Genomic DNA, 13,520 nt, shown 5'->3' on the forward strand with positions numbered 1-13,520 from the left:
AGCTCCTGGTGCCCAGTGCTGACTCCTGGTGTCCAGATTGTGGGGGCTCCTGGGTCAGCTGCTGTGAGGAGAAGAAAACAAGTCCCCTGGGGGCTCCTCACAGGCTCTGCCAAGTGGGGTGACAGCTGACCTGGGGTCAATGGGGTGGCACAGACTGAGCCCTTCATGGGGCTCAGAGTCAGTCCTGACTGGGCCCCACACTCACTTCTAGTTCTGGGTCTGGGAGCCAAGCAGCCTGGAGCACAGTGGTTGTTCACAGTGGGTGCGGGGTGGGCCCCTCCCCTGTGCCTGCAGGGGTTTCGGGGTGCCTGTCCCTCCCCTCTTCTGACCCATCTGATATGCTGTTTCCTTCCTGAAACAGGAAGGAAGTTCTCTCTTGGGTGCACTGTCTAGAGGGCAGGGTGGAGGCTGCTGGGATTGCATTTCAGCTTTCACTTTCAGATCATGTAGGAGCCAGAGAAGGGTGATTGGGTTTTTAAGAGAAAATTAGGAGGATCCCAGGGATCCCACCCCTGGTGAGACACCCCTCAACGAGTGCTGAATTCTGCCTGTCTGCTCTCTTAAGAGCCATCTTCTCTGAGCCATGAGACTCCCTTGGCACCCAGCAGGGCTCCCGAGCAGCTAACAGCAGGTGCTAACTCTGTAAGAAGATTTGGGAAGCACTGAAACTTCTCAAGTTCGATGGGATGCCCTAGAAGCACCGCCATTTCAGAGCAGGTATGTCAGTTTTGAAGACATGTTTCTTTTAAGAAAAGAAAGTGGGGAGCCGCTGACTGCAAGGAGGGGCTAAGAAGGTAGTGGGGCTTGGGTGTGACTGGAGGTGGCACAGGAAATGGTGCAGGTCTGAGAGCTCCCAGCACAACCTCCTTGAAGATTGTACTTCACTTATTTTAATAATGTGTCTGTAACATCCTGGGGCAGGACCCTGTTCTAGAATTTTAGGTAGTGACTCTTCAAATATAATTCACGTAATTCTCGTTCCAACCTTGGTTGGGAGATGCTGATACTTTCCCATTTTCCTGTGGGGAAAGTGAGGCAGGAAGGTTAAGAGACTTGATGAAGATGGTCACACAGAGAGTGGCTGAGTCTAGAGATGACCTCAGAGTCAGCCCCAGAATCTGCCCTCCCAGGACCATCGCCTGCCTCCCCCACAACCCCAGAGGTGTGTGGTTTGAGGGTGTTTTTTCTGAGCAGGCCTCATATCCTTTCTCTGCTGCTCTGTCTCACTGGGTCCCTCATCCCGAGGCATAAATCCCCACAGAGTTAGAGAAAAGAGGAAGAGGCCCTCAGTGGGGATCTGACACGGTTCCTGTTGTGTTTGGGGAAGGACCTTGTCTTTGGCCCTGGCAGGTCATGGCTGGGGAGGGACACACCTTCAGGTGAGCTGGAAGAGCATACAGAGGAGAACAGCCTGTGAGGGGACACTGACTCCTTGGGGACAGTGTCATGTGTCCTGATGCTTCTCAGGGTCACCTGGTAACACTGAGGGGGACAGGACCACAAGCAGGCACTGGCCTGTCCTTCATGGGGGCCTGGGTTTGGGTGTGATGATGGGGAGGGGAAGGCAGTTTGCACCCTGGGCCCTGGTGCTGGGAATGGAGGGGCCTGGTGCTCTGAGCAGAGTGGGTCTGGGGTGTGGATTACACACTGTATGAAGGGAAGGGAGGATGTTTTTCTCCAGTAAAAGTCATGGTCTCTAGCAGCACAGAGGCTCAGAATCCCCAAGAGGAGCCAGGTCTGTCCTTCTTGGTCTCAGGGCCTAAAGAGTCACTAGGAAGGGCCCTGCTCCTGCTGGTGGGGGTCCCTTGGGCTCTGCTTCCCCCTGAGCGCAGACCTCCTGGCTGCCCTGCTCCTCTTTGTGGGCCTGGCTGCCTCCTGTCCTGTCTCTCCCCAGCCCCGAGGAGATGGCGCCCTGCTCCTGCCCCAGCTCTGTGCTCTGCATCCTCCCCTCCCTGCTGCTCCTCCTCCAGCTGCCCCTTGGGGGATCCCAAGGTGAGTGTGTCCCTCCCTGTCCTATCTCCCTCGGGTGGGTGGGGCCCAGGGGCTCTGGGAGCTCCTCCTTCAGGAATTGCCTTTGTTCATTTGTTTTAGCATAATGTCTTCAAGTTCCATCCATGTTGTTTTAAATGACATGATTTTACTTATTTAAAAAAAAAAAATCTGTGGTCCTCCCTGGTGGTGAAGGAGTTAAGTCTCACCATTATCAAGCTATCACTAGCCTTTGTAACAGGAGCTTGATCCCTGGCCAGGGAGCTGATCCACATCTTGTAGCAGACCTCTCCTGTCTTGCTAGTTGCTCCCCTCAACAGTCTATTTCTGTGAGTCTGCCTGTTCTGCTCCCCACTCTGTCTCTGGTGAATCCCTTTACCCCCCCCACCCCCGTACCTCTGGCCTACACCCCAGCTCGTGTATGCATACATAAATAAAAAAAATCTTTTTAAAAAATCTGAGTACTATTTCATTAAGTGTGTGTATATATGTAATGTTACTCTATTTCTTTGAATGAATCTCTGTTCCTGTCTCTCTTCAAATTGTGGAATATCCATTATGCTTATGTAGCCTTTCCTCATAGATTGGTTAGTTCTTCCAGTTTTTCTTCATTTTTCTCTTTTTTCTTCTATTTTGGTCCATTGTTCATTATTACAGCCAGGTCACTGATTTGATCTTTCATTTGGTCTATTCTGCTCCAAGAGCTTCTCCAGGAGTGAGTAGCTTCTCTGCTAATCTTTTTACAGCCCCATCTCTGTGATTTTAATTTAAGGCTTCAATTTGTTTTTTTTTTTTACTCATTTTGTTTTCCAAGTCATTCATTTATTGTTCTGAATTTTGTTTTCTTTTTGATTCACTTTTCTGTGTTTTCTCCATTTCTTTGACTTTCTTTATTACGGCAATTTGAGCTCTACTTGATAGTAAGATATGATCTTTGTAGTTATATATTGCAGAGTTGGTCTTGTCTTGAGATCTCACATTTCTGGGGCTTATTTTGCTGCTTTAATTTCCTATTTTTGAAAAAAAAAAAAAACATCTGTAGTGGTAACTTAGAGAGTTGAACTACTTGTAACTTTCCATCAGGTGACCCTGTTGTGTTTTTAGATTTGTAACTTATGTAGGACTAGAGACCTGATCCTTGAGATGCTGAGTCAGAGACTGTGGGGCCTGCAGTCATCCAGCTTCTAGTGTGGGTGCTCTGGCTGGGGCGTGTGAGCTCATGTTTGTGGCTCCCCTGACACCGCCTCTCTCAGTCCAGCCCTGAAATGCTTCCCGGTGCACACTGTCCCTGAGCTTCAGAAGGGCAGGGCCAGTCCTGAGGGGAAGTGGGGGTGCATCCAGCTCTGTGCCTTGTTTCTTCACTGGGGACTTTGTTAGCTGGGAGCGCCAGTCAGAGCTGTGAGCCTCCTCACTGTCAGCTCCCCTGCCCAGGGTCACATGCCTGGTTGAGTGACAGCCCCACAGTGTGTGCTGCAGCCTCCCCCACCCTGACCACAGCCTCCAGGTATCTCTCTCTGCCTACCTCTAGTCAGTGAAGGATGACTCTCCTCTATGTCCCTTTTGGTGCTGTCTGCCTGGTGACCTCTGTATGAGAGTATCCAGTTTTGTTGCAAGCCTGGTGTTCTCTGGGTGCCCTGTCCACTCATTCACATTGATGATCCTCTGTGCAATGAAATGGATTTCCTCAGACACCTTCTTAGTCCCCCAAGAACTCTTTTGAAATGTACATTCTTTTGCACATCCCAAGCTGCTGCATCAGACCTGGGGTAGGGTCCCTGCATTTTACAGTTACAAGCCCTCCTAGAGATTGTGATGCTGAATGTGAGAACCATGGAGTTAGAGTATTTTATGGAAGGTCCTGCTGGTGAATGAGGGAGCATCCTTGACATTATTTCTGGACCACAAGTTGTGTGGAAGATCTTTCCCAGATTCAGAATTGTCACTGTTAATCCTTCATGTCAGCTTGTTACAGGGCACGGAGAGGGGCAGCCCAGACCCCGCAAACCTGCCTGCTCTAAATATTTTCTGCCATCTGCCGCATCAACACAAAATATATGAGATTTTAATGGGAGGAAATTTTAATGGGAGGAAACAATGCAGAAAAAAACAAAGAACATAGTTTCTAAATCAATCAAGCACCCAAAGTTACCTGTCCCCTCATGGGTAAAAGTCCACCCAAATGGGATTGGCCCAGAGCAAGGCCTACAAACCTGCCACAAGTCTAAGGCACCTTCCAGTGGAGACCCACAGAAAAGGATCAGAAACAATCAGACAAGTCTGGGAGGAAAAGAGCAAAATCAAAATCAAGGCAAATACCGCCATTGTCACCTCCCCACGGGTCTCTCACCCACATCTGTGTCACCCAGTCTACGACCAAAAGGCAATGTATTTTCTTCACGTGTCTCTCGGCTCCATGTGCCTTTTCCAGGTCGCCTTCTGGATCCATATTCTTCCTTCCTTCCTCAGTCTCCTCTTCTCTCCCTGCTCAGCTCCACCCTCCTTTTTTGGGTGTGGTAGAGAACCTGGAACCTCCCCCTTTCCTGGGGACCACCCTGTTACAATGCCCACTCTATATTTTTATTCCAACATATCTATGGTGGCACAATCTCAGTGTGTAGTCTTAGGAGAAAGTCTTTTTTGTTTTTGTTTTTATTTATTTATTTTTTTGGCTTGGACTGCTGAACTGTTTTTTCAGAAATGGAGGACTTTTGCTTTCCACAATGGACAATACATGGAGAGACTGGTTTTCTTTCACACTGGAAACCTGAAAATTTTCATCTGAGACTGTATCCCAACATCCATATATTTGCTCTTCATCACCATGGAAATGGCAGAAAGAGAAAGGAGGGAATTGATAGGGGGAAAGGCTGTCCTCAGCAAACTCCATACAGGCTTTGTGGACTCCACCCTCATGACACTGGGAACTGAAAATCCCATGATCACCAAGGGAAGGTTCCCAGGACTTGAGGGCGTGGTTAAGCAACTAGGCTCTGGGTTTGGGTATTTAACTGGCCATGTGGCTGGGGGTCGCCCTCTTGGCCACAAGGCGTGATAGGTTTTTGCCAGCTTGGGGGGTCATTGGGATTGCAGGTCAGCAGAATGGGGAGGACGCATTTATAAAGTTATCTCCCTCTTTTTCTCCCTGAGTTATTCATTTCCCCAGTTCCCCTTCCCTTGTAAATAAACCTTTTATCAACTTTTTGTGTGTGTCTGCAGTTTAGCATTAATAAGTCCCCTTTTAAGCACGTGGGTGACAACCCAGTCAAGAAATCTCATTTTATATCTGGGTTAGCCCTGTGACAAGCTTTCTGCTCATCAGACAGCTTCCCTCAGCCTGCCTGGGCCTCCCACAGAGATGGTGTGTGTTCTGTGATATGACTGTGTCTCTCAGCCTTTCTATCTCCCATGTCTGTGTTCACAGAGAGGTTCCGTGTGCTTGGCCCCCCAGACCCCATAGTGGCAGAGCTGGGTGAGGATGCCACACTGCCCTGCTCCCTGGACCCAGTCATGAGTGCAGAGAACATGGAGTTGAGGTGGTTCCGGTCCAATGTCTGGGAGTCAGTGTTCACCTATCAAGACCAGCAGGAGTGGAATGAGGAGCTGATGGCCGAGTACGCAGGGCGGACCTCGCTGGTGGGGGAATTCCTCAGTGAGGGGGAGGCTGCTGTGCGCATCCACAAGGTCCAGGCTGCTGACAACGGGCTGTACACCTGCTTCTTCAGCAACGGAGTCTTCCATGGGCAAGCCAGCTTGGAGCTGCAGGTGGCAGGTTGGTGACATGTTAAATATCTCAGAGTCCTGGAGTTTTGGAATTGGGGAGAAAATAAGGGCAATGCAATTTAGTTTTTCATTTCATTTATGAGTAAGAAAAGGCTTATTAATTCATGTTTTATGAAACGCAAATATACAGGGGACCTACTTCATGTCTGGCCTGGTCTAAACTCTTGGATACAAAAGCAAATCTAATAAAGTTCTTCACTCTGTGAGTTTATATTTGTAGTGGGAGAGAGAGCAATTGTAATAAATAACCAGGGCCTAAATGACTTTTCAAAGTGAGAAGTGGTGAGGACAGGAAGCTAAATGGAGCAGGGAGATGGGTGAGCAATGTGGGGCTGGGGCTGAGGGGAGGTTACAGTAATAAATAGTAGCTCAGGCTGGTGCCATGGGAGCAAAGACTCCAGGGAAGTGGGAATACAGCTGAGTAGATATCTGATGTGTGGGTGTTCCTTTCTCCCTAGTTTTATAGACAAGATAATTACTATGTATCATATGTAATGTGAGGCATACAGCATAATGACTGATTTATATATATAGTGAATTGATGGCCAGAATAGGTTAAATTACATCTGTCTGCTATTATAGGTTTAATAAAAAGAAAGAAAAAGAGGCAAAAAAAGGAAAATATCCTCATTGTGAAAAAAAATTCTTTGGAATTTGTCCTTTAACAATTTCCCTACATGTCACAGAGCAATGTTGGCTACAGGCATGTTGTACATTACAGGGAAGGGAATTTCTACGTGGAGGCACAGCCTGTGTGAATGACCTGGGGGGAGCGTGTGTTTGGTGTGTGATCTGCTCACATGGATCCTCGTGGCTGGTAGGAGAGAGTGAGGAGCAGGGTGTTGTGAGGTGACAAATACTCTAATAAAAAATGTTGTGAGTACATGGCAGAGAGGTCAAGGGTGGCTGATGAATGCTCCCAAAGGTAATCATAAAAACCTCCATGTGATGTTGATATTTGAGCTGGAATGTCATTTTATCTAACAGGGTCTATAAAGCCCCTCAGAGCAGATGAAGAAAGGACGATGGAGTCCACAGAGCCTGGTGATTGTGGACAACAGCAGTTAGATTCTTTAGTTTGGGGTGTTGGGCCTTGAGGGAACAGTGTAAAAAGTGTGAGCACTGCAGAGAGAAGAGGCTGGGGAGGATCAGTCACAGATGAGGAGTCCTGGTGCACATGTTGTGGTGTTTGCATGTGGAGCTGTTGGGGATTTTCAGCACAGCAGCGCTTAGCATGTGACTCTGGCAGGAGTGGGGACGACAAGGGTGGAGACAATATCTGGAGTTGTGGCTGCAGCTACGGGGTGGAGAGGGGGGCTGGTTCACACAGTGGCGGTGGATGCACAGGAGGTGCCGTCAGTGAGGTTTGGAAATAACCCAATTGAATGAGGAGAATTGGGTCACAGAATTTAAAGTGGAAGAAGGGATTGCAGAGGTTTCCGAGGCTTTGTAGATTCTGTTTGGTATTTAATGTCAGGAAGATTAATAATGTATATCAGTTACTTGTCACCATAGTGCTGCTGTGTAACAAAGAACCACAGGAAAAATCTCTCAGTGGCCTGTAGAAATGGACTTGTATTCACATGAGACTTCAGTTAACCTGGCATGGACTTGACTACTCTCCACTGAACTTACTCCTACATTTTTTGGTCAGATGAAAATGTCACCACGTGGACCTTGGCTGGGCTTGTTACATGAATGGTCACAGGCTCCTGGCTGAGGGAGGAGCTTCAGGGGAAAGGCTGGTGACAGGCCCTGCTCCACCTGAACTACAGTGTCCTTCCATGGAGGTGGCAGAGGGAAGACCCATGGGGCCAACACTTTAAACCTCTGCTGAGTCACATGAGCTGATCTCTCATTAGACAAGTGAAGTCACATGACTGATCCCAGAGTCAGAGTGAGTAAAATGGCAAAGTGTGAGCCTGATATGAGGAAGGATGAAGAATTAGGAACATTTGTATTACTAATTTACCTCAGATGAGACAACAGCATGAGTTCAGAGGCAGAATTTTGGTTGTGAAAAGCATGTGAGGAATCCTGGCAGATGTAACCCACAGGGATGGGGCTATCAGGGAGGGAGGTGGGAGGCTGGTGAGGTGATATCTGGAAGTGATGTGTGAGGAGACACAGGAGCTGAGGGAGAAGAAGCCCTGGGAGAGGGTGTGAGATAAGACGGGGCTTTAAGGACTGGAACATGGGACTGTGCTGCCTTCAAGGGGCAGTTGCAGGGAGAAAAGTCCGGAAAGGGGCCAGAGGGGGTCCAAATCACAAAAAGCCACTCTCAGAGGGAAGTGACCAGTCCAAGATGAAGGTGGTTTCAAGGTCACCTCAGGAGTGTCTTGAATGAAGGGAGACTGGGTGAGAGGACCTTGGAGACTGCGGTTGTCAAATGGGAGATTTTTGATGTATCACCCAGAACTGAATAGACTAGAAGGAGAAGCTGCACTATGGAGGCTAAAATGTTGGTGAGAAATGAGAAAACAGCTTTTATGTATAATAAGGTGTCCTCTTCTAACAAGAAAAACATTCTACATAGATTTGAACATGTTTATATATTTATTACAACAATAGGTAGAAAGGTAGAGATGAACATGTCAGGTTATTCATCTTGCTCCAGGTCTTCCCCAGATCCCTCAGAGTGAATCTTGACAGCCTCCCCTGGAGGTGTGCACAGGAGGCCCTGCCCCACTTGGCTCTCTTCTTCCTTCTGCAGGTGTGGGCTCTGGCCCCCAAGTGCACATCATGGGGCCAGAGGAGGACGGGGTGCGTGTGGTGTGCATGGCCTCGGGCTGGTTCCCGGAGCCCCAGGTGCAGTGGAGACACCCCCATGGGGAGCAGTTCCAGAACTTCTCCAAGGTCCATGCCCAGGACACTGAGGGGCTGTTCAGCGTGGAGTCTGCTCTGGTGGTGAGAGACAGCTCTGTGGGGAGCGTGACCTGCTCCATCCTCAACCCAGTCCTGCTTCAAGAGAAGGTCATGGCCATGGTCATCCCAGGTCAGTGCTGCTCCCCCACTCCATGCTTCCTGCAGTATCAGATGGGGGACCAGCACCCCCAGGTGTGCTGGGCTGGGCTGTGTCCTGATGGGGTCTCTGTGGGGTCTCTGTCTGCAGAGCCCTTCTTCCCCCGGGCCTCTCCCTGGAAGCCGGCTTTCCTGGTGAGCCTGCCCTTGCTGCTGCTCCTGCTCCTGGGGGCTGCCTGCTACACCTGGAGAGAATATTCCACAGATATACAGGATCTCCAGGAAGCTCTAGGTAAGCTCTGCTCTCCCTCCTGAACTCTCCTGTCTCCTTTATTGGTGACATTCTGGTTCTTAGCTCACCTGTGTCCTATGTTGTCTTTCAGACCAGAGGAAGGCAGCTTACCTGGCTGGTGAGTGATGCTCCAGGGGTCCTGGGTCCCTGTCCCCTGTGCCCAGGGGTCCCTCCCCTTGGGTGTCTCAGCACAGACATGTGGTCCCTTCCCTGGGGGCTGGTAGGAGGCAGGACCCTGCTCCATGGGCTCCAGATCTGGGTGCTGCTTTCCCTCCATTCGTGGGATCTTGGTGGATGGTGACCATTGGAGTCTCCTGCATCCTGGTCTCATTCCAGTCCTGACTTTCCCATCATTGTGCTGGCTTTTTAGTCCTCAATGCATCTTGTTCTTGGTCAGCACCTGGAAGTGAAGCAGCTGCTCTGGGATTTTTATAAGTAAATGGACTCTTAAAGTTTAGGAGTGTGACCTCCTCCTGCCCTTTTCCCCCAAACAACCCCAAGAAAAGTCTGTTCACTCTATTCCTGAAGATGCTGATCAGTAGTGCTGGGAGAGGATGGGGTGACCTTGCCTGTGAAGGTGTGGGGGGACTTTCCATCTCCCAGAAAGTTTTTATCACTAGAAATACTGCATTGGAGGAAGATGGGCCATTTCTACTCTGGAGCTGGTGTGATGTTCATGTTGTGTTTTTATTTCATCTTCCCATTAATTTCCAAGGAAATACTGAATGTAATAATTATGGAATAATATGTCCATTAAAAAATATCTTTCCATGTACTGTTTTTGATCCTGTGTAGCCACACTGAGTAGCAGGTGAAGCAGGAGCTTTGAAGTCACTGAGGCCCAGAACTGCTCAGTGACTTGCCAAAGCCCAACAGCAGCAGTCAGTCTGTCCTGCAGGCTCCTGACCTGACCCAGGGATTTCCCACCACCCCCTGCTCTCTGCACAGGGCAGGAGGTCATGACCTCTCCAGCCTCTCCCCCTCCACCCTCTAGAGTCTCACCTGCAGAACACAGGAAGACCAAGGCCCCTGCATCACATAAACAGATGTTTGTGCTGAGGTCTCACCTGTGTGTTCCCTTTCAGCCTGGAGGAAGGCCCAGCTGTATGCAGGTGAGTGGCCCTGAGGGTCCTGGGACCACCTCCCAGCCTCCCCTCTGCCCCTTCTCTATCAGGGGACCCCACCAGGAAGGACCTGGGGTTCCTGGTCTCCTCTCACTCTGGAGCCTCCATCTGAGAACAACAGGGCCTCTACCTGCCTCTATCTGCCCTGTCCTCCCTGCAGGTCATGCTGGGTCAGGACACCCTCTGACCACTTGTCACCTGGTAATTTCTTGTGGGTGAGGACAGTGGGGGTCAGTGTGAAGAGAGGCTGCAGCAGGGGCAGGTTTGGGGTTCAGGATTTTACTGATCTCTTGAAAATTCCAGACATGCTGGTTCCTGCTTCAGAATTAGGTCTTGCTAAGGGGTCCTGCTTATGGATCATTCTGGATTCAAAATCCCAGTCCAATTTGGGATCTAGTATTTGTTTCCTATTTCCTCTTAATTCTCTGTCTTCTCATGCATGCTCTGATTTATGTCCAAGCTGGTTTTTTTCTTCCAATCCCTTGTGGTTGCTGAGGTGTTCTGAGTCTGGGTCAGAGCTTCTGGGATGTTTATGACTCTTGGGCAGAGGCCTGTAAAAGTTCTGAAATTACTGTAAAATCCAGTTTTTGTGTGTGTGTGTGTACTTTTTGTGTCTTTGTAACAAGATAAACAATGTATGATTTTCAGAATCATCATTTTTTTTAAGGAGAATTCTGACAGTCTCATGGTTGCTGGTTGCTATTATTTAGGGTTTTTTTTTTTTTTTAAGAGGCAACTATGTAGACTGGAAAAGATCAAACCTAAAATGGTTATAATCCATTTCCAAAGAACAGGGGTGAAATTTGAAAGAAACGTCTGGATGGAGATAGAGAGGGGAAGGAAGGAGAGGGGTGTGTGGGAGAAGAGCCTTCTAGAGGTTTTGGGCACAGTCACCAGTTTGAATCTGTGCTGTGCAGACGCTGTGCAAGGCTTGGGGATGAAACACAGTGGGCCTTTTGAAGTACTTCAGATAAACTTACACTTTGAAAACCATTATTGAGGTGACCATCTAATTATGCTTCCTCTCACATTAGCTCCCCCCGTAACCCCAGAGCAGGGTCTGCGCTGGGTCCTGCGGGGAAGGTCAGAGATGCTGGTGAAGGGAGATCTGAGCCTCCTGAGCCTGAGTCACACACCCTTTCCCTGCTCAGGGGTTTGTTTATGGTCCTGGACACAGACCCTGAGACACAGAGAGGGGGGCTGTAGGGGAGGGGCCTGGGGACCAGGGAGTGAGGACCCTCCTGAGAGTCTTCCTGGTTCCCCTAGGACTCATTTCCATACAGTGAGGAGCAGAGTCTTTACCATCATTCCAGCCTCTGCTGAGTTCATGTCTCATGCATTTTAACATAAACTTTTCTTTGGCATGCAAAAGGAATGATGTGTTTGAATGAAACACCATGAATACACTAGAATCAACATTTTGATATTGACAGATTCACAGATGGATACATGTGTGATCTCGTATTATTTGTGAAATTTAACAAAAATTTTTTACTTAAGGTTTTGCTACAAAAATTAACTGACTAGCGCAGTCAGTGCACACACAGTACTGGGCACGCTGTGTCTCACATTAAATGTCACTGGATTTTCTACATTTGTTCCTGCTGCTCCTGTTCCTGTTCTCCTCCACGCCCTCTTTTTTTATTGTTGTATGAAGAAGTGTGGTGTAGAGCATTATAGCGGATGTCAACTAATGTCTCGGGAAAAACAAGAAAATTGAAAATCTCCTTTTTTCACAAAGAGGTCACACATATGCCACCTAATCATTGCAAGCAAAGATGGAAATGCCAGTTTCTCTGAGTGAGCTTGTGCAGGTGTGCCTGGTGTCACACATTTACACACCTTGTGCACAAGAAATGTTCCTTATTCCTATAAATGTGGATCCTGGATTCTCCTGTCTCTGCCTCTCTGCTCACACGGTTGGGAAGCTCAGGCTCTCCTCTGACAGCCTCAGAGTCTTGCTGTGTCTGACCTGAGTGTTGGGGAATGACCTGCTTCCTCCTTCCCAGGCAGGGGTGGGGTGGGAGACGACATGGCCTTGGGGCTCTGGGGTAGAGGGACCTGTACTCCCCTTTCAGTCATTTCAGGGGCTCTCTCAAGGCCACTGGTCTAAAGAGCCTGTGTGGCACACGTTGAGGTGGGTAGAGCTCGTCCTGTCTGGTCATTAGGGCTTGCGGGTGACCCTCCCTCTTCAGCACAGTCAGGGTCTGGTCTGTCTCTGGTCAGCAAATTGATCAACCTTCTCGTTCCTTCCTCCTGTCCCACATCCTTGAACTCCTCTCCTCACCTGTCCTTCCTCCCTCCCTGGTCTCCAGGCTCCTCTCTCTCCCTCCTTCTCCCCCAGAGCAGGTGACTTCTGGGTCCTCATCTGTCCACGTGCATCATGGGGTCCTGGTGCTCCCTCCAGACCCTCCCCTGCCAGGGCCCTGCTCACCTGCCTGGGCCCCCACATGGGGCATCAGAGCTCCAGCTGCTGCTGACACACGTCACCACACCCTGAGCAGCGTCACCCACACAGTTTATCATCTCACACGCCTGCCGGACAGACATCAGAGACCATGTCTTGGGAGCAACTCCAGCATCTGGCAGCTCCTTCCTTCCAGGAGCCCCTTCTTCTCCCAGGATCTAGGGCTCCCTGCACTGACTGGGGATCCCATCCTCTGTCTACACAGCCTGCCTTGCGACTATCTCTAAGCACAGGTGCAGGGTCATGGCTGTTAAGGCTCATGTGATTGGTTCCCCCTGATGATCCACAGTACCATCCTTGTGTCCAGGTCCTGTCTCTGCCCCACCTGCAGATTTCTCTTTCCTCTGTCAAGGACACAATTTACAGGGCCATGGGATGGGGATACGGACATCATTGAAGTCATTATTCTGCTTATACAGAGAGGTCTTACTATGAAGCTTCCATCTTTCTGGGCTCTTCTTGAAGGAAACAGTTGTGTCAATCCAATGTGTTTGTGTTCTTCTCTGTCTGCAGGGATGGTTTTGTTTCCACCACACATGAAAATGTGGAAAGTTGTCACTAGTGTTTGATCCTCTCAGTGTGTGTCCATGTTCCCTACTCTGCATGTCTCTCTCCCCCTAGAACCCTCTCCACCCCCTCCTGAGTGGGCAGGGCCCTGTGCTGAGTGTCCTTTGTCCCCTCACTCATGTCACAGTCACCCCCACGTGCAGCTCAGTCACGTTGTTTCATTCTCTCTCTGTCTGTCTCTCTCCCCTTGTTTGACAAACAGATTTATTCACAATCAGAGGGGAAAGCTCTGCCCACCAGCCCCCACGTCTCCAGGCTTCTGCAGGCCTTTGCTGCCCCGGGAGGCAGGAGCATCGGGCCACACACAGGCCTGGGCTGGTTGTATCTCTAAGCCCCGTGG

General features: G+C 49.5%; 1 protein-coding gene across 1 annotated transcript; it reads left to right on the plus strand.

Annotated features, from left to right (window-relative positions):
* The first annotated feature begins 415 nt into the window (after positions 1–415).
* On the plus strand, positions 416–10,258 carry LOC119251366 (butyrophilin-like protein 1). The gene is made up of 7 exons (XM_037518680.2): positions 416–717; positions 1,895–1,992; positions 5,411–5,758; positions 8,483–8,764; positions 9,114–9,140; positions 10,108–10,134; positions 10,197–10,258. The coding sequence occupies exons 2-7, from the start codon at positions 1,905–1,907 to the stop codon at positions 10,256–10,258; spliced, it is 834 nt and encodes a 277-aa protein (XP_037374577.2). The 5' UTR covers positions 416–717; positions 1,895–1,904.
* The last annotated feature ends 3,262 nt before the right edge of the window (positions 10,259–13,520 follow it).

This window comes from Talpa occidentalis, unplaced genomic scaffold (assembly GCF_014898055.3).
Source record: "Talpa occidentalis isolate TD23 unplaced genomic scaffold, MPIMG_talOcc4v2.1 talOcc4.2, whole genome shotgun sequence".
In the NCBI taxonomy this organism is placed as follows: Eukaryota; Metazoa; Chordata; class Mammalia; order Eulipotyphla; family Talpidae; genus Talpa; species Talpa occidentalis.